Source organism: Vespa velutina, chromosome 8 (assembly GCF_912470025.1).
Source record: "Vespa velutina chromosome 8, iVesVel2.1, whole genome shotgun sequence".
In the NCBI taxonomy this organism is placed as follows: Eukaryota; Metazoa; Arthropoda; class Insecta; order Hymenoptera; family Vespidae; genus Vespa; species Vespa velutina.
Window position 1 is genome coordinate 6298000 of NC_062195.1, and position 20195 is coordinate 6318194.

Genomic DNA, 20195 nt, shown 5'->3' on the forward strand with positions numbered 1-20195 from the left:
CACATACTTATGGAATGTCCACAGGATAAAATCCGTTAAATTGATATATTTTTTATTAAATTTTCCTTTTAATGCAAATAGAAAAATGTTTAATATACTATCGAAAGAATTAGAAAATACGATCGAACTGTTTGTAATTTCGTATTTAAACGTCCGTTACACAGGATACTACTGACCATGTAAAGAAATTAACTACTAATCGAAAAAGATTAGTTCCAAATATCGACACGATCCACCGTGTCGCTACAGATTTATGTTATCGTATTGTACTGCTTTGTTAATACACATAAAAAAATGTAAACATTTTTTTTAAAAAAGAAAAAGTATATATATATAAAATTGTTGTATTGAAAAAAATGTCTCTTGAATAAAATATAATTTAACAATGAGTAGCAAAGCTAACAACGCAGGTAGATGTTTACTTTTTTTGTGTATTTAAGTATATCATTGTGTAACTTTAATATTTTATCCTTAGGAGAAACAGATCCTGTGCAAGAAGAATTAGCTGGTAGAGTGAGAGAAGTAGGTAATCATGCAATATGGAGTTTATCTAGTTGTAAACCGGGTTTTGGTGTCGATCAACTGCGAGATGATATCACAGAAACATATTGGCAGTCTGATGGGCAACTTCCACATTTGGTAAATATACAATTCAAAAGAAAAACAACGATACGAGACATATGTATTTATACAGATTATAAGCTTGATGAAAGCTATACTCCCAGTAGGTAAGGAGATTATGGTAGAATAATATTACGATTAAAATTTCAATTGACTTTCTATATAAATATATTTTTAGAATAAGTATTAGAGCAGGTACAAATTTCAATGACCTTCAAGAAGTTGAAGTCATGGATCTTAATGAACCAAGTGGATGGGTGGTTATTCCTATAAAAGATATAAATGAACGACCCATTAGAACATTTATGATTCAGATAGCTGTTATAAGCAATCATCAAAATGGAAGAGATACTCATATGAGACAAATTAAAGTTCATTCTCCAGCACAAGACGTTCTTGGACCACCTGCTCCTTATATGCCAGGACAATTTCTTACTAATGAATTTCTACGTTATGCTACTGTCAGATAGATTATTATTTATATATTTGTATTATTTTATTTGTTACACTAAGACAATTCGTTTAACATTTGTATCATATTCCTTCAGTTTCATAATATCAATAAAGTATCATGATATTCTTACTCCATGTGACCTGATTATTTACAAAAAATGTAAACATTACATATTACCTTGTAATAGTCCTTAATTGATCTTGTAAACTAAACTCATTTGTAATGTATTACTTTCGATGAGTAAAGTTTAGCAAAATGGTAACAAATTTTCGAATAATATTCGTATTTATGTGTGGTATAATTGATTGTCGTTTAAGTTATGGTTCAGAAGTTTTAACAACTGCATTAAATGATTTAACTGAATTTTTTGAAAAGTTAAAGACAAAATATGGTATGTGCAAAATTCTGTTTATCTAACCAGCAATTACTAATTAACTCCTATCCTTTCAGAATATCAATCATCAAATCTAAATACATTACATCAAATTGATAAGGAAATAAATTCATATACTGTAAATATAAGTAATCTAATCAATCGCCATAAAAGAGAAGATCATGATTCATTTAACAATGATGTTGGTATGTTGCTGCAATATTATACTTTTTTTTTTTTTTGATTTATTTATTTAAAAAAATAGATTTATATACTTTAAATGATTACTTTAATGGGTAAATTTTTCTTTGATACCAAAAATGTTATTAAAAACATGTTGAGATTGGTGCTCAGTTAAATATGTAAGTAACTGTCCCATATCATTATGACGATCTGTACTAGGAAAAGATATTTCTTGGAAGTTAGGATATTTACGCATGGTATTTATATTTTTTTCATTGTCTAAAATCTCATCTTCTATTAATTTTATGAGAATTCTATGCCAATTCATAACTTTTATCTGAAAATTATAATGTAAAATGTAGTACATTAAATTAGATTAGCTTTACAATTTTTGTAATTACTTTGGATATAATTAATATAATTATATATAATTATTATACCTTTTGCCACCAGAGTTCACAGTTTGTATCTGTACCTTCTATACAAATAATTCCTGGCTTCCCAGGCAGGCAAAATCCAGTGAGAGAATATTCTTTTGCTAAATTTGCTATATCTCTTCTTTTAAGTTTATTATATATGTGATGACTATAAATCCAATATCTAGCAAATATTAATTCATCGCCTTGCTCATGCTTTTTCTTTTTATTTTCATTATTTTTTTCTTTATTCACGTTAGAATTTTTAAGATATTTCTCTATGTTATCTTGTAACCATGATATCAATGAATATATACAAGGCTCACCTTTTTCATTCTCATTTAAAAAACTTGCAAGTGCTTCATTTAAAAGCAATTGTTGAGTTCGATCTAGAATGGAAGTTCTCGCATAAACTTCAGGTTTTTCTTGTGGATAATTAGTTGGCAGACATACTTGCAGCTCAATTGTTGCCTGAATAAGATATATAAATGTTATTTTCATTTATATTGCGATCATTATTATAATCTTACATTATTCTCAGAAATCTTTATAATATATTCCAATCTTCGTGGAGGTTCTTCTTGAGGAAATTCAATAAAATGATTTATGTCAGCTAAAATTCCGTGATCGCTGACGACTAATTCTTCTGGATAAGCTGATTGTAATACTTCTAATTCGTATATTTGTGTCGTTAAATTTTCTTTTATATTTTCGTAAAAAGTCATTGTATTTAAATAATTTATAAGACATGGAAATAATTTACTTGTAGTAATATATTTATTGATGTCTTCTAATGATAATATTAACTTTAAAAAGAAACAAAAAAAACGAAGATATACATTAATTTGAGTTCAGTTTAAGGGTTCAAGGTTAAAAATTTTGTAAATAATATTGATATAATATAAACATGAATCGAAAATGTACCTAGAAATTGAGATGCATTTATTCGAAAAAATTCCTTTTAAAACTATTTATTTAACATAATCATACACGCATTTACTCTAGACGTATTTATATCACTATAATTAAGTATTGTATCTAATATAAAAAATGTTTAAAGAATATCGCCATTCTTTATCAAAATATATGTACTATACTATGCACGATTGATGTAAAAACATATATTGAACATTTTAGTATAGAATAAAGCGCGGGAATTATGAACGTAATTATCGAAAGACGAAATGATCGTGAAAAGAATTTTATGTTAAGCATTCTTTTTACAGCTATTAATATTCTGGAAGGTTTCGATGAAATATCAATGTTTAATTTACAAGACTTTAAACATACGATATTTTTTCCGCTTCAATTTAATAATCATTTATTTTGGTTTATGGGAGGCATTAATTCTAATGGAATGTCGTTGTATCTATTAAGTGTACGTAATTACTTGATATACTATATTGATAAATCATGTATTATTAATACAAAACTATTTTTTTTTTAGAATAACAAATTTGGTCATATTAAATCATATCCACAATATAATGGCATGCGTATAATAGTAGACAACTGTATGCATAATACTGTAGTAGTAATTCAGACTTTCAATGAGAGTATAACAATATTGAAATTTAATTATGATAAGACTGCATATACATTATACTTTGTGCAAACTCTTCAAATACCTGCTATAACTGACATACATACATGGCATTATATGAATCGTTTATATTTAGGCATAGCATCCCGTCATAATATATCGATATATATTTGGCTTGGAGAACATTTTGATCTTATACAAATTTTGAATTTTGGTGCAGAAAAATTAACGTTCTTTCATAATAAAGGATTTATGAATCTTATTTGTACTGGATCTCGTACAGTGATACTACGTTATTTTTTCCATTTTGATAAATTTATGATAATTCAGACATTACCTGCTAGTAATGCTATTATGACATTTGATATAATCAAGGATCATCTCAAAGAATATTTTATATGCTTATCTACACATCAATATACAGTCGTGTACAAGGAAGTACACGGGTATTTTGTGCCATTTCAAAAAATTTCTGTCGCGGAAAAGATAATACCATTAATAGTTAAAAGAGCTATCATACTATTATTACTCAATAAGAATGTTATAACAGTTTATCAATATGATGGATGGAGATTTGTACAATTAAATGTTAAAATATCAGAAGTCAATGATATTTATTTTGTTTATATCTATGAAAATGAATTAATAATTATAAAACATGGAATTTCTACATGGAAATTAATGAAACCAAGATGGGGTGAAAGAAAATCTTTACTTGGTTTCCAAAATGAAATAAAATCTTGGTACTTTCAAGCTAAAACTATTGCACAGAGAATACCCAAGGCTGGAATAATTATAGAAAAACCATTGCCCATATTAAATGGTTATATACGTGAAATTTATACTCAAAATGTAAGTATTTATTTTCTAGATCATATATATATATATATATATATATATATATATATATATATATATATATATATATATTGTAATATAAAATAAATTATAATTGTAGATAAATGGATACGATTCAAAAGAATGGCAAAATTTAACAGGACAATATAATTATTTAATTACAAAATTAAAAGCATTAAATGATTCTTTAAATCAAAGAATAAACAATAATAATAATCAATTTAAAACACTACGTGCTCATAAAGTAAAAGTAACATGCAAATCACTATGTAAAGTTAATAATATAATAATAAAAGAAAAAATTAATCCATTGTCCAAATTAAAATCCATAGAAAACATTAATCAGAATTTAACATTTACAAGTTTAAAAATAGAGAACATTGATAATTTCAAATGTCCTATTCCTGCATTTACACCTAAAAATTTTGATCTCAAAGGATTAATTAATGATGTTTCATTATTAGATTTACAAGAAAATACATTAAAAACTAGTGGTAATCAAATGATTACAGGTTAGTATGATCATTTTCTTTTTTTTCTATTTTAATAATAATTATGTTTAAATGTTATCAATATATATTATTTTTTAGGTGATCATATTTTTTTTGAATTAGATGTCGTTTATAGTGTTATGCCATTAGATATTGCTACAAATTCTATAATGAAAACTGTATATGCTAAAGAGATTAAAGTAAAAGAATTACATTTAAAGAAAGATGGATTTTTATTACCATTAAATGGACCTCCGTCTAAAATATCAGGATGTATAACAGCATCAAAAGTAAAAGTAAAAGGGCTTATTAATTTAAAAGGAGGATTGAAAGGTAAAAGTGCAAGTTTATTAATGCCAGTAAAACACGTGCCAAATTTTATGGAAATAAACGGAAATCGGAATTTCCATAATATCACAATTGTAAATATATTGAGAACTAAAGATGTGTACAGGCAAAATGGCAAATCTCTAAAAAATATTTTAGACAATGGAATATTAATAAATAATAATTTCCCAATGCATTTAATATTTTCCAACAATAATGCGGTATGAAAGCAATATATTTGTTTTTCCTATTTATTCCACTTCATTTTTGAATAAATATTTAATTTAATATTATTTATAGATCTGGAGGAATGTTACAATAAAAGATTATAATAATTGGGTAACAGCTTATTCTGATAATAAAGTGGTCATTTCAGGAAAAAAACAAACAATATATAATGTGATATTACCACAGTCAGCTTACATACAATCATTGATTCCAAAGTACGTATACTAATGTTATTGTATGTGGGATATATTATATATTTGTATTAAAAATAATTGTTTATGTGAACATTATAGATATAACTTTTCCTTATGCACCTTAACTGCAAATGTTTCAAACATAAAATTATCTCAAGTAATGATAGAAAATATGACTGTAGAAAATTTGAAGAGTTCTCAAGTATTTGGAGCAAAAGAGTTAAACTCTTCTATTTTCGAAACAACAACTTCTATCAATACTGTTGATTTGTCAAAAAAATATTTCATAGGTGTAATTACTATAAAAGATATTGTAACATCTGATATTAAAGGATTTAATCTAAAAGGTAATAGAATTTTATCTAAGATTTACTAAATATTTGATAAGTGATATGTTTTCTTATCTTATAATAACTTTTTATAGGATTTCAAGAAATTTTAAACATGTGGATAGAAAAAAAGATTTTTAAAGATATAAGAAATGCAACACGTGTAAAAATTAATAATCTTCAGACTCCTGTAAGAATTAAATTTCCATTCCCTACTACAGTTAGCAATGTAATTTCAAAAGGAAATACTTATGCTACAATTATTAATGGCGAAGATATACATCATTTTTTGAAAAATGCTGTTAGAGTAGATGATCCAATTTCTTTAAATAATATAACATTTAGTAAGTAAAAATTCAAATTAATAATTTTGCCATAAATAATATGAAGATAATTTTAAGTACAATATGACATTAAAATAGGCTTTATCATTAAATATTAAAATATTGAGGAACTTAATCATTTTTAAAAATTATATAATTATTATGATAGGTATGGGATTAAAATCTAACAGTATACAGTTCTTCTATGGACCACTTAATTTCACTTATCCAGAAGTTCATCTAAATTTGCATTCAAAGCATATTTTGGGAAACGTAAAAATAGGAATGCTGAACGTATTAAAACCTATTATTCATGATACATACAATACTTCAAAAAATTATATAATACAAGGTCAATTGTGTATTTATTGTATGTGATAGTAGAAATTTATCAAATAACTCTATCAAAGTTTTTTATTTTAGGTAATGTAACTTTTACATCTGAACCTATTATCAAAAATATAAATAATAACAATTTGAAAAAGTTCTCTTCGGAAATTTATACAATTGATGAAAATATGATTATATCTGGTAATAATATTCTAATAAAAAATATGTCTGTATTAGGAAATAATATTTCAAAGGTACATAATTATAGAAAGAAAATTTTTGATTTCATTATAATTTAACAATATTTTAATATTTATTTTTTCACAGACATCTCTTTATATACCATATTACAATTCTTGGACAAATATCTCATATAGTCTATTGAGTAAAACTAAACCTCAAGAAATAAATGTCCCTTGTTGGTTTAACAATATAGAAGTTGACAATATCAAAGGTTCTAAAAATTCATCTATAAAATCTTTCGATGCACAAATAAGGAATATAATTGAAATGTCCCTTAAAAAAAATGAGTCGCAAGTAATTCAGAGCAAATGGCATTTTGATAAATTAATATTATCAGGTTTTGTAATAATTTTTTTATTAATATAATCTTAAAACAAAAATATTGGATTTAAAAACGTTATGTAAAAAAGAAACATAATCATTTTTTAATTCAGGTTATGTAAATTTACAAGGAAATCTTAATAACATGAATTTAAGAACTGATGTTGTCAAATATAGTAGTAAACAAAATATTATTACTGGTACAAAGACAATTTTAGGATTATCTATTACACATTTGCGTGGATTAAATTTCGATGAATGGTCAAAAAATGCTGTTTTATTAAAACAAAAAAATGTAATCACAGTGAAAGGCCAAAAGATTTTTACAGATATTAATATTTCAAATTTAAGGTATAATTGAATTTATCTTTGGAAGCAGAAATACTTAAATTTATTTGTATATTTTTGATGTATTTTCGGAATACTTAAATCTACTATATATTTCTGATCTTTTATAAAATTTACTATTAACAGTTTGGATGGTGCCATAATGGGGAAAAATATAAAAAATGCATTTTTGAAATCAAAACCACAAATTATTAATGGTTTAAAAATTTTTGATGGTAATATCAAAATGTCAGGCCTGCTAATTGATGGTTTAATGAACGATGTTAATTTTACAAGTTTTATTAATAATCTGTTAAAGAAAAATAAACTTGTACAAACATTAAATACAGATATTATCTTGAAAGACAATTTAGAAGTATTGGGAAATATTTTCATTGATGATCTTTATAATGGTATCAAAGTAAATAATTGTAATAGAGAATACAACAAAATGAAATCAATAGAAAGAAATTTGATAGAGATTGCAGAAGTCATAAACATAGCAGGAACTGCTTTAAATAGTTAGTATATATATATGTATATATATATATATGTGTGTAAAGTTCTAATTCCAATATAATGAAATTTGAATCATTTATTACATATATATATATATTTTTTTTTATTACAGGTCGAGCCTTTTATTTAAATAAATTAAAAACTTTTAAAAATATTACTGCAATAATAACTAATTCAAATAATAATCACTCACAAAGTAATATTAATTGTCAATGCGAATTGAAGAATGTATCACTATTTTGTAATGATACTGAAATACAAGGCTTTAGTCTTGGATCAAACTTAAGTAATTATACAAGAATTCACATTTTATTGATTAAGGAAGTTACATTTATTGTACTTATTACATCAGATTGTGTTACAATTGGCAATATTAATAAAGACAAATTTTATCAGAAAAAAGGTTTGTGATTATCGAAGTTATTATGCAATTATTAACAAAAAAAGACATAAATTGATACCATAAAATACTTTATTTTTATTTTTTTTTTGCAGTTTTTTGTATACCAAATATTCTCCAAGCATCAACAGAATCAGTAGGAAATTCATTATGGATAATTTTACAATTACCTTTAGAAATGTTAGCGTTACATTATGTTCCATGGGATAACGTTAAACAGTATACTTTACCACCTTCAAATATACTTATTACTAGTGCATCACCATATAATGAATTATTAATGCTTCGATCAGATGGAGTTTGGAATATTAATGAACTTGGAAGTCCACGTCATATATTCAAAACAAGTTTAATAGGAACAATTGAAACATTTTCATATGATAAAGAATATTATATAAAAAGTATAAAAAATAATGCTACTATTTTCATGAAATCTCAATATATAGGTAATTAAATTGCTTCAACAATAAATAAAAATATTACGTATTTATCTGTGATATGTAGAAATGTTACTCTATAAATATTATAGAAATTCTATTTATATAATTATATGTTAATTCATTCATTAGTTTTTGCATAACTAATTTATGTTACTATTGTAATAAATTTTAGCATGCCACATTATGAGAATTTATTTATGATTTCATTTATAATTTAAACTACTTAAAAAGCCTTTATCTTTTTCTCAATCAAGTAGTCAAATCTATGTATATGTATATAAATTAAAGGAAAATTTAATTTATGGACTGATATAAAATATTTTCGATTTACTGATTTTATAATAATTTCTATTGGATACATATATACACATTCTGATTAATAGTGATCCAACTTATTTTTAAATGAAAATACATCTTATGTTTCTATGTTATATATGAAAATTATTCCAATATTTTCATTTCGAGAATTGAAATTTTTAGTTGCTTATTTTCAAATAAATGTTTGCATATCATAGCTTCTATCGATTCAAGTAAGAAAGTTTCTACTCACAGTGTGCAGAATTTAGAACGAATTTTCTCTTTCGTTATAAATGGTTCATTACATGGATCGTTTCGCGGGAATGAATAATGAGAAGATTTGTGCAAAATCGTCACGTGATAAGGATAAACTATACTATCGATCGATACTATCGATCATAATATTCCGAGCATTTACACATTTATTTCAAATTTATTTTTGAAATAAGAATTAATTTAAACTTCATGTGAGTAATCAATAATATTATTTTATTTTCTATCGAAAGCTTATATTCTTAAATAAATAAATTAATAAAAAATGTTTATATAGATAATTTAAAAAAAGAATGACAATTCCTTTATATAAAATTAAATAGAGAAAAATCTATGGAAACAAAAATGAGAGGAAAAAAGAATGAAGAAGAGTAATATGATATTTTTCTTTGCTTTATCAACGTTTCAGTTGAATTTGTCCTTTATTCGTAGATGAAGTCGAACAGTTATCAGTCATCTCCTGGGAATTCTTTATATTATAAAGTCTTCCTCTTCTTTTATTGAACGGTTTCCAAGTTGTACTTTGCGTTTCGATATATTTTCCAAAAAAAAAGAAGAAAAAAAGAAAAAAGAAAAAGAGAGCAAAAAAAAGAAAAAATAGACAAAAGAATTTTTCAACGTTTATTCGACAACTCGTGGACAAAGGTTTCTACAACGATATAAAAGTACAATCATGATTTATATTTGATTTTATCAATTCGTCGACATGTGATATTTATTTATTTGAAGTTTCAAAGAAATGTTATTTATCGTCTTTTGAATATCTATGATTATTTGCTTTAATTTCATATATTCTTTTTTTATTCTTACTTTCTTTTTTTTTTCTTTCTTTTAAGAAAGGTAAAGTTATCAAGGGTGTTCATATCTTCGGTGTTTCGAACGTCGAAAGTGTTCCACGTTTCCTGGCAAGACTGAGATTCGAGCGACGTTAATTTCCGGATAACGTTAGGACGTTACGAAGGCTCTCATTACGGAGGACGACTACGCGATGCCAAGTTAACTCGCCACTACTACAGCAGTCTTCTACTCTGATGTATACGTCGCACGCTACGATACAACTTTATGTGGAAACACCTTTTACCCTTACACGAAAAGATACTACTTCGTTACACGAGAAGGTTCATGGGCAACGAAATAACGAACTTTCAAACAAAATGTGGAACTCGAAAGCCCACACGACCCATAATTACCTCTACATAACGTAAATGCGTTTCCCTTTGAGTTAATGTTCTTTTACTAGATCTCGGCCAGCTATGAAAGTGGAATAGAATCATTGAGTTATCCTGTCAGTTATTTTTATCAGTATATATATGTATTATAATTCTTCCTATTTAATATAATTCATCTTTATCTATATATATGTCTATTCTATGATTTCTCTTAAATGCATTGTTCCAACAAAAAATCATGACAAATGAAGTTACGAATCGATCGTTTCAATTTCGGAAGGAAGACAAAATTTACAATGAAAAGCATTTGCATTCTAACTTTAATCGTTTTCCAATTATTAGAAACTCGTTGTTCAAAACAATTTCACATTGGATACGTAATACACATTTCTCCGATATCGTATTTCTAATTTAATTGCATACTTAGTTCTCTGTTGTTCCGACAGCTTACTTCAAGTAAGCGGATACTTTAACTGTGTTATAACATAAAACGTGGATATTGCAATTAAGTCGTATTAATTTTATTCAAATGCGTTGGATTACAAAAGTAGAAAATGCGGAGGTACTGGGATATGTATTATGTAATCAAGGAAACATGTTCCAACGTATATACCACGATATTTGATTATGCTTCGAGTTCTTTAAGAAGACCGGTAGGTAAAATAGTGGATACTGTAGCCTAGAAAGGAAATGAGAAAAAATTCCGATAAATACTTTATGAAACGTACGTTGTGCCATTTTTAACAATGACGTTGATACCTTTGTAGCATCCTTCAAAATAGTGACTTGCCCGATAGTTTCGTTTACATTTTCCGGCTTTTCGTTTTTCTTTTCGATCTTTGATGATTTCTACATGAAAATAAAATATCAATTATATTCTATACAAACAAATTTTCAACTTTTTAAAATTCACCTTTTTCGAAAGTTTCTCTTCGTTTTTCTTACGTTCCTCAATCGCATAATTGAGAGCACTTTGTTCAATCGGTGTCAAAATCAATAATCTTGGATCCATTGCTATCCAATCGCTATACAATATCTGATCAATTTGCCAACGCTTTTTTACATCCGGTTCCAAAAGATTCGTTATAATTACCTTTGCATTTTCGCTTATGGTTTCGTCAATTTTTCGTCGAAATTTCCATTTACGCGATATCTGTTGTTCATAGAGTATCTTTATATTGGTTTCGTCGAAAGGCATGGCCTTGTTCAAAATGATATAGAGAATCACACCCAGCGACCAAATGTCAGAAAATTTTGGATTGTAAGGAGCACCACGTAAAACTTCTGGTGCGGCATATGATAAGGAACCACAGTATGTATCACTGAGTACACGTTTACCGCGATTATCAATCATGTATCGTGAGAATCCAAAATCGGCTAGCTTTACATTGTAATTTATTGTTAGAAGAACGTTTTCACATTTTAGATCACGATGTGCAATTTCCATTTCATGGAGATATTGAATACCTAGAAAAAAAAGAGAACAGTGAAATGGAGTTTATGAATATTATTACAACGTTTAGATACACATACGATAGATACATCGTTTAGTTTTAAACGAAAAATTTCTGGGGGCAAAAAAAAGAGAGATAAATAGATAGATAGATAGAGAGAAAGAGAGAAAAAGAAAGAGAGAGAGAGAGAGAGAGAGAGAGAGAGAGAGAGAGAGAGAGAGAGAGAGAGAGAGAGAGAGAGAGAGAGAGAGAGATAGAGAGAGAGAGAGAATATCGATTGATAAAAATTATATAGAACAGAACGTAATCGCTCGTTAGTGTTTCTCAATAATTGAATTGTCGAGTACATCGTTATTTGCGCGTTCTGTTTGGTACTCTCAATGGATATTGATTATAAACGTTTATCTATCGTTTTTATTTGTTCAAAAATTCTTCTTTGAAAATTCGTATTTATTTATTTATTTTTTTTCTTTATTTTTTTATTTTTTTTTTTTATATCATTTATATATTTACAGATAGATATAATCTTTTTAAAGGATCAAGCGTGATTTCAAAGAGAATTCTCGGAGAATTTGTGGGCTATCGTTGGATTAAAAAGTTATAGAATATTATCTATATACATTCATCTCTATATATGTATGTACAGATATGTATATGTACCAAGAGCCAGTTGTCGAAGCCATATGCGAGCTTGGTTCTCTGATACTGCTCCGTTCTTCAGGATAAAGTCGAGAAGGTCACCGTTCTCGGCGTAACGCATGAATATGAAATATTTCATACGTCTTTGAAAGATGCTATGTATGTGTACCACATGTGGATGGTTGAGTTTAACTAAAATGTCAAGTTCTCGTGGTAAAAATTTACGAACAAAATCCTTCGGTGCCTTTACCGTGTCGATGATCTTGCAGGCCAACGTGCAATCCTTTACCGAACGATACTGCGATTTGTATTCGGCTTGGTAAACCTGAATAAGATTTGCGAAGAATGTCAAATATATGATAAATTGTTCGTTTCTTGATTACAAAGTAAGCTTTAAAAGTAAAATAAAAATAAAATAGAATAAAATAAAATAAAATAAAATAAAATAAAATAAATTCTAGCCCATTAAAAAGAAAAAAGAAAAAAAAAAAGAAAAAATAACGAGTAACCGGAATAAATTTAAAAGTTCACTCGTGTTGCGACAAACGAGCTTTCATGTTTTTCTCAAAATAAACTCCATTCCATCATACGATCGCAATAAATTCGTTTACCGAAACGTTTAATCATCGCGTTCGCGTGATTGTTCTTTGACGTCATATGCAGCGAACCAACTTCATCGATTTTCACGGTGAAAAATCGACGATTGTGTTCGATGAACCTTTTTCATTCTAAAGTTAATTTACATCAAGATTATACGACGTTCTCTCTCATGAGAAAAACAAACCTGTATCCAAACTTTTATCTTTTCTTTTCATTTTTATTTTTTTATTTATTTATTTTTTTTTAATTATATTTAAATATAACTTTATATTATTGTTGAATCCTCATTAAAATTTCTTTTTCTCAATTCACATGTAAATAAGAGGATATTTGATGATTTTGCTTTTCTCCCTTTAAACAATAATAACAACAACAACAACTTGCAGATACGATTTTTAATATGACCTTAGCATAAGAACCTTCGCCGATCTTTTTCGTTAATTTATAGCCACGTTCTAATAAAACGGCTTCCTCGGACCTTGATTGTTTCAGATCTGACATGAGACTTGACGAATAAGGGACGGCATCGTACCTGCTCCGTTATCATAATTAACTAGAAACTGGTTATGCTATTTTAGGCCTCTGACGAACTCATGTTAGTTTATATAGCATGTATTGAAACGTATAACTTGATAATGTTTGTCTATTTACAAGAGGTTATATGTTAATAAATCCATGAGAGGAAATAATATTTCATGGCTTGCTACGTTCATAAAATACGAAAAGTCGATATCGAATTTAATATATATAACAGCATCGTTCAAACATATATATATCGAATGTTGATTTTTCGCATTCATCAAATTGGACTGGCCGAAGCAAGATGTAACAAGTTGATGGAATGTCCGGATAACCGTCATATTCTATCAAATAAAAAATCCAATATAGTTCCATCGTCAAAAAATAGATCACTTTTTGTCGCTAACGTAACCAACAATATGCTCTTTACGTTTAAATCGATTGAAATAGACAATGCCCTGTGGAGAATGAGGAGAGTGAGAGAGAGAGAGTACTTTTCCAAAAGAGAAATGATTAAATTAATAACGAATATGTCACTGCCAGAGATTCTCGTTCAAGTTAAAACCATAAAACGGACGCTTCGTCATTCAACGAATTGGTAAACTTCCAAGTAAATTTCTAAAGCAAAATTCTATAGCTCAGTTGAAAAAGAAAATCACTCTTTTCATAGAAACTTATTAATTACCGCAAAAGAATCTTTTCACGAGAGCATAACTCCGTGAGCTTTTGTAAAGAATATATACACGCTCCCATAAAGGAACTGCTTAACGTCGAGATACGAGATTGACAATGAACGCTGAAACAGCTTAGGAAAGCTCTTACATGGCTTTTCATTTATCGTCTTTTCCCTATTGTCTTCATATTAATAACTAGACTACGACTGCTATATTTAATGACTACCGCGCTTTCATTTTAGTTACTATATGCAAATGTGAAATATTTATATATTTTACATTTAATCGAACTTTTCGTATGATACATCTTTGCAATAAATTTTCTCGAATATTTCTCTTTATTTATTCTAAAATAATCTTCGAATTTTGATAGATTTATAAATCAAAATTTAATACTACAATGTCATATAAAGTAAATATTGTCGATATAAATATTGACAAATTTGAAAAATCTGATGCTGCAATAAAGGAAAAAGGAAACTATACCAGAGAGAGAAACAGAGAGAGAGAGAGAAAGAGAGAGAGGGAGAGAGAGATGAGGAGAGAGAGATGAGGAGAGAGAGAGAGAGAGAGGGAGAAAGTCAATCATTAAAAAAGGAAAAAAGAAAAAAAAATAATTTTGTATCGACAGTGTATATCTTCATTTTAAATTCATATGTAAGACTAATAGGTGTAAAACGGAGGGCGCAAAGTTTACCGAAGTAAGCGTGTAATTTTGGATTACAACGACTGCGTGTTAAAATCTAGGTCTTAACCGCGGTCGAATACGCGTTGCCATGCGACGAAACTACGGTGCAGGCACTCAAAGGTAATCGTGTACACCCTGAGTCGAGTGCGAGCATAATCCTCATCTCATCCCATGCGGGTTTGACAACGGGAAGGGCTCTGTCACCTCGAGCACGATTCATGAAGGGCCGCTGGACTCAAAGCGTCCGCGTTCCGCTGTTTTATGGATGATGCTATGTGTGTTATACCTTCTTGCTATTCTCTCTCTCTCTCTCTCTCTCTCTCTCTCTCTCTCTCTCCTCCTCTCTATTTATTTCTCTTATGTTCTTCATATTAGTCTATATGCACGAACTTTCATCCATTTCTCTTACTCAATATCTTTTTTCATCTCTTTTTAATTTAGTTTTCTTTATTGTTGTCGATGCCATGTAAGGGGATCTATTTATTTTACCATTAAAAGATGTTCCTCTCAATTTCTCTCTCTCTCTCTCTCTCTCTCTCTCTCTCTCTCTCTCTGTTACTCTTTCTTTATCTCGATAAAAATTTGAACCCTACCTTTTTATCGCACTATCGATTACTTTAGATCGCTTCTCGGATTACACTATCTACCGAAACTTTTTACGAAAGCAATACTTGCTCGATACTTTAACGTTATCATTCTGCTCCTTCTTTTAAACTTAAAATTTATAATACAATACTTTAATAGCTCGATCACATAAGAACGGTATATCGAAATTCTTAAAGAAAGATCGAATATAATAAATAACAATCCTAAGCCGTGATTCATTGACGTCGACGATTTAAACTCATTGCAAATGAATTATTGAATTTCTAAACGAATGTTTACATTTCAAAAAACGAACGATACTATTCGATGTTTCAATTTTTACCTACGATCGACGTATGATATTTTTATGTCAAATCGTTGATATAAAATGTTTCGATTTTAATATTATTTCATATTTTCGACGCGAAGGACATTTTATGGATTTGATCGTTCTTAAGATTTGATATATATAATTAAAAAGTTAATTTCTACGATATAGTCAATGATATAGATTTTTTTCTTTCTTTTTTTTTTTTTCTTTCTTTATTCCATAATTCCATGAAAATTACATGAAAATTAAGAAAAAATAAAAATTACCAGATATCTATTTCTATGCTGACGTCTGACAGAAAAATGAATACGAGCCGCCTGCGCTTTTCTCTTTTATGGACCATCTGATTTCCCTTACCACTTCTTCTATCACTACAGCTTTTTTGTATAATATAATTCAAATGCGGCATTTTATCATCCATCGGTTTCCGACTTGTATAAGGTAAGATAAAAGTTTCTTGGTAATTTTTTTCAAATCAATTAGACTTTTTTTCGAGACTTTTTAAACCAAGTTTTTTTTTTTAAATTCTAGATAAGACAAATCTGGAAACATTTGGTCTACCCTGTATATACCGTCAACTTGTATACTTATATATCCTTTTTTTTATTTTTGATTCTAATAATTTCTTATTATTAAATAAATCAACATTCAAAATACGAATATATATTCCTCCTTTAATAGACGTATAATATTTTTGTCATATTTGAACAAACAATTCCTTTACTAACGATGTTGCATATTTCAATATAATGATCGTAACCTTTCCAATGCGAGTAAATGCGTATAACGAACTCGATATCGTTTATCGCAGAAACTATGGGATCGTTTATGTCGTGAAAATAGATTCATAAAGGATAATTCATCATCACGTATAATATATCGTGTTAAATGATACGTGTAAATGTATTCGTTGGATATTTGTTGACCCATTCTATCTTCTTTTTTATTAATTAATTCGTTAATAATACATTTATTTATTTATTTATTTCTGTATTTATTCCTTTTGAGCTTTTCGTTTTCAATTCGAATCCGACATTATTATTTTTTAATTATCGCCTATATAATTCGATGAAATAATGATGATTATTGAAAAGTATACTATAGATACTCGTAGAATATATATCGATATTCTCTATAACTTTTATTAAGTTTAAAATATCGATTTCCATTAGAAAAAATTGTTATAACTTTCATATCTTGACAACAAATGTCATTTATGAAATGCCGTCTATAAAATAGTTGAAATAAATATTACTATTCCCTCAGAAAATTTTTATTTGAAATTTTATTTGAAATATTTGCTTATAAAACCAATAGAATCGGAGATATTTGATCGTATCATTTAAAATGAGACATCATCCATATATGTATATGTATATGTATGTATCGTCAAACGGTAAAATGGTATTGTCATTAAAATGCCATATTAAGGTTAATTTAGGGAAAACACACTATCCTGATTAAAACGCTTTGTTACGTAGAAGCAGACAGATTCGTCCAGTTTGGGATAGGACCATGTAGAGTTAACATTGTAGAAACGAGTTTACTCTCGTTATCTCGACCACAGCTCAGAGAGCAATAAACCAAACGCATTAATGTTACCGATTTATACCGAATGAATGGAATGTACTTTCGTTTTGCTTTTTTTTCTTTTTTTTTTTTTTTTTTTTTTTTTGTAAAACTATGAAATGTAAGGGAGTAAGATAAAGAGAGAGAGAGAGAGAGAGAGAGAGAGAGAGAGAGAGAGAGAGAGAGAGAGAGAGAGAGTGGTTAAAATAGCTTTACGATGTAGTTAACGAAGATAGTCCGACGTAAAAATGTCTTCTATGCGCAATACTGAATGATGGACGTTTTATCGATCTACCTGCCATTTACCTTGGAATTTTTATTAAAGCAAGACGCTTAGGTCGAACTGACAAAAAAAAGATCATTTCTGTAGAGTTGCATCTGGTTTAAGAGAAACAAAATGGATCGACGTTAATCGTACTTTTATATATATATATATATATATATATATATATGTAGGTATATAGATGTATAAAAAGGTAGCAGAATGAAAAAAGAAAGATAGGAAAGCTAGCTTGCAAGGTCTTTGATATATACATTCAGATATATATATGTATATATATACATATATATATATATATATATATATATATCTAAATATATATACAATATAGATAGATAAAGATATATCTATATATATAATGTATAATACATCACTCTAATGTCTCTAAGCGCTTTCTGTAAATCTTTAGTAGACCGCAAACGGCCTGAATTCTCATCTCCGTTTCTACTGTTCACAGTTTCTCGATGACAATACTCTTGGTACGTCCATTCATCGAACGAAGCTTAGAATAAGGAAGAAAAGGAGAAAAGATAAAAGAAGAAAAGAAGAAAGAAAGAAAGAAAGAAATAAAGGAAGAAAGAAAGAAAGAAAGAAAGAAAGAAGGAAGGAAAGAAAGAAAGAAAGAAATACAGTCAGATTACATTCGTTGTGATTTATCTTTTAAACATCATCGTTGATACAAATAAACTTTTTCTTTTAGATTTTTCAAAGGTAAAATATAAATTCTCCTTCCTTCCTTCTAAACTTCCTCGATCCAAGAAGTTGGTTGCGCGTCTTTCAAAGACTCGTCCTTATAGAACGGATTTATTCATCGAAAATTAACGACCTCCCATCGAGATCCTATTCATCTCAAACTTATCTCGATCTTGACGAAGAATTCCTTTTCGAGCAATTGTTTCTCTTAAGGAGTGAGAAGAGGAATGAGAAGAAAAAGAAGAAATGGAATGTGAAACTATAGAAAACCGATGGATATCGACATGGTAACTTTATCGCCACGTCTTTCACAAGAAAAAAAGAGTTTGGAGAAATATTCGATAAGGCTCAAAGGATTCGTTAAAAGGATTACCATCCATGACGGAAACGTACCTTTCCCATGGCTTGGAATTTGCTTTCGACATTTGCGATATTAAAATCGTTCTCGTTCCGATCTCGTGGCAAAAGGCTACCGATTAAAAACGCCTTTTTTAATTTACATTTTCGATGTTTCTTTTTTGTTCTTTTTTCTTATCATTTTCTTTATTTTATTTCTTTTCTCTTACGGAAAAAATAACGAATCGGACCTATCAAATTCTTCCAACAATTTTACGAGTATCGTAAAGACGAGTCTAAGGAAAAAAAAAAACAAAGAAAAAAGAAAAAAGAAAAAAGGAAAAAAGAAAAAGGAAAAAGGAGTTAACAATCTTGGTTAGATCGTATACTGAACGTGAAAAAATTATTACGCGCTGTACTTTATGTACAATACACATACACACGTTCGAGAAGTATGTCACAGAGTTTTATGACGAACTTCTGTATAAAAGGAAAACAACGAGACGACTGGTCCGAAGGATCCAATCTGATTTGTTATATAAAAAAAGTAGAAGATGTAAAGATAACAGAAAGAGAAAGAGAGAGAGAGAGAGAGAGAGAGAGAGAGAGAGAGAGAAGCAGAGAGAAAAAGAGAGATAAAGAGAGAGAGAGAGAGAGAGAGAGAGAGAGAAAGAGGGAGGGAGAGGGGTATAAAGAGAAAGAAAGATGAATAACAGGGTTGTACATCTAACTATATAGGAAATGGTTGCTTCCTCGAAGTACATAGAAGCGATTTAAAGGAATGGTTTATCTTCAGGATAGAAATACGCACTTAACGCGCGCTGTACTCCCGCCACTGTCATAAAACCCTCCCCTCGAAGTGCACTTTAAAGCTCCTACGAAACAAGGCTTGCAAGCTCCCACACACGAGTAAAGAAAGTTATCCACTCTCTCGTATATTCCAAACCCTGTGCATGCACGCCCGTGTAAACGGATGTATACAATGCAAGAATAGCGACGCGCCTGCGCCGTCGTCAATGAAGCCACCGCTGGACGTCAGTTTACGTTAGAACGATTATCTTGGACAGTCGTGTTGCTCGTGCGTGCTCCCTTACAGATAAATCCTGATTTCTTTCTCTTTATCTCTTCATCTATCTCTTTATTTCTTTATCTCTCTTTCTCTCTCTCT

The 20195-nt window shown here is 28.5% G+C and overlaps 4 protein-coding genes across 11 annotated transcripts; 2 read left to right on the forward strand and 2 right to left on the reverse strand.

The window, feature by feature from the left end:
• The first annotated feature begins 219 nt into the window (after positions 1-219).
• On the forward strand, positions 220-1204 carry LOC124950851 (anaphase-promoting complex subunit 10). The gene is made up of 3 exons (XM_047498235.1): positions 220-410; positions 476-728; positions 800-1204. Exons 1-3 carry the CDS (start codon positions 386-388, stop codon positions 1089-1091), a joined length of 570 nt encoding a protein of 189 aa, XP_047354191.1. The 5' UTR covers positions 220-385; the 3' UTR covers positions 1092-1204.
• LOC124950850 (RWD domain-containing protein 2A) lies at positions 766-3147 on the reverse strand. Of its 2 annotated transcripts, XM_047498234.1 has the most exons (4): positions 2972-3147; positions 2578-2853; positions 2072-2518; positions 766-1968 (listed from the first exon to the last, which is right to left on the reverse strand). In XM_047498234.1, exons 2-4 carry the CDS (start codon positions 2770-2772, stop codon positions 1738-1740), a joined length of 873 nt encoding a protein of 290 aa, XP_047354190.1. In that variant the 5' UTR covers positions 2773-2853; positions 2972-3147; the 3' UTR covers positions 766-1737. The 2 variants fall into 2 exon arrangements, with proteins under 2 accessions (XP_047354190.1, XP_047354189.1); XM_047498233.1 differs by having other exon boundaries at positions 2578-3147.
• On the forward strand, positions 2089-9673 carry LOC124950848. 4 transcript variants are annotated; one of them, XM_047498224.1, is made up of 15 exons: positions 2089-3425; positions 3495-4442; positions 4549-4960; positions 5039-5487; positions 5567-5709; positions 5788-6035; positions 6113-6361; positions 6510-6692; positions 6764-6924; positions 6998-7250; positions 7348-7585; positions 7709-8082; positions 8193-8483; positions 8576-8926; positions 9436-9673. In XM_047498224.1, exons 1-15 carry the CDS (start codon positions 3207-3209, stop codon positions 9546-9548), a joined length of 4632 nt encoding a protein of 1543 aa, XP_047354180.1. In that variant the 5' UTR covers positions 2089-3206; the 3' UTR covers positions 9549-9673. The 4 variants fall into 4 exon arrangements, with proteins under 4 accessions (XP_047354180.1, XP_047354182.1, XP_047354181.1 ...); XM_047498226.1 differs by having other exon boundaries at positions 6908-6924; XM_047498225.1 differs by lacking the exon at positions 9436-9673 and having other exon boundaries at positions 8576-9104.
• A 184-nt stretch (positions 9674-9857) lies between these two features.
• Positions 9858-20136, reverse strand: LOC124950997 (testis-specific serine/threonine-protein kinase 1-like). Of its 4 annotated transcripts, none has more exons than XR_007101492.1 (6): positions 13758-14609; positions 12774-13077; positions 11573-12126; positions 11419-11508; positions 11083-11338; positions 9859-10741 (listed from the first exon to the last, which is right to left on the reverse strand). XR_007101492.1 is itself a non-coding variant. In XM_047498657.1 (6 exons), the coding sequence occupies exons 1-6, from the start codon at positions 19867-19869 to the stop codon at positions 10713-10715; spliced, it is 981 nt and encodes a 326-aa protein (XP_047354613.1). In that variant the 5' UTR covers positions 19870-20136; the 3' UTR covers positions 9859-10712. The 4 variants fall into 4 exon arrangements, 3 of the variants coding, with proteins under 3 accessions (XP_047354610.1, XP_047354613.1, XP_047354611.1); XM_047498657.1 differs by lacking the exons at positions 11083-11338; positions 13758-14609 and adding an exon at positions 19839-20136 and having other exon boundaries at positions 11388-11508; positions 12774-12944; positions 13003-13077; XM_047498654.1 differs by lacking the exon at positions 11083-11338 and having other exon boundaries at positions 9858-10741; positions 11388-11508; positions 13758-14824.
• Between the last annotated feature and the right edge of the window lie 59 nt (positions 20137-20195).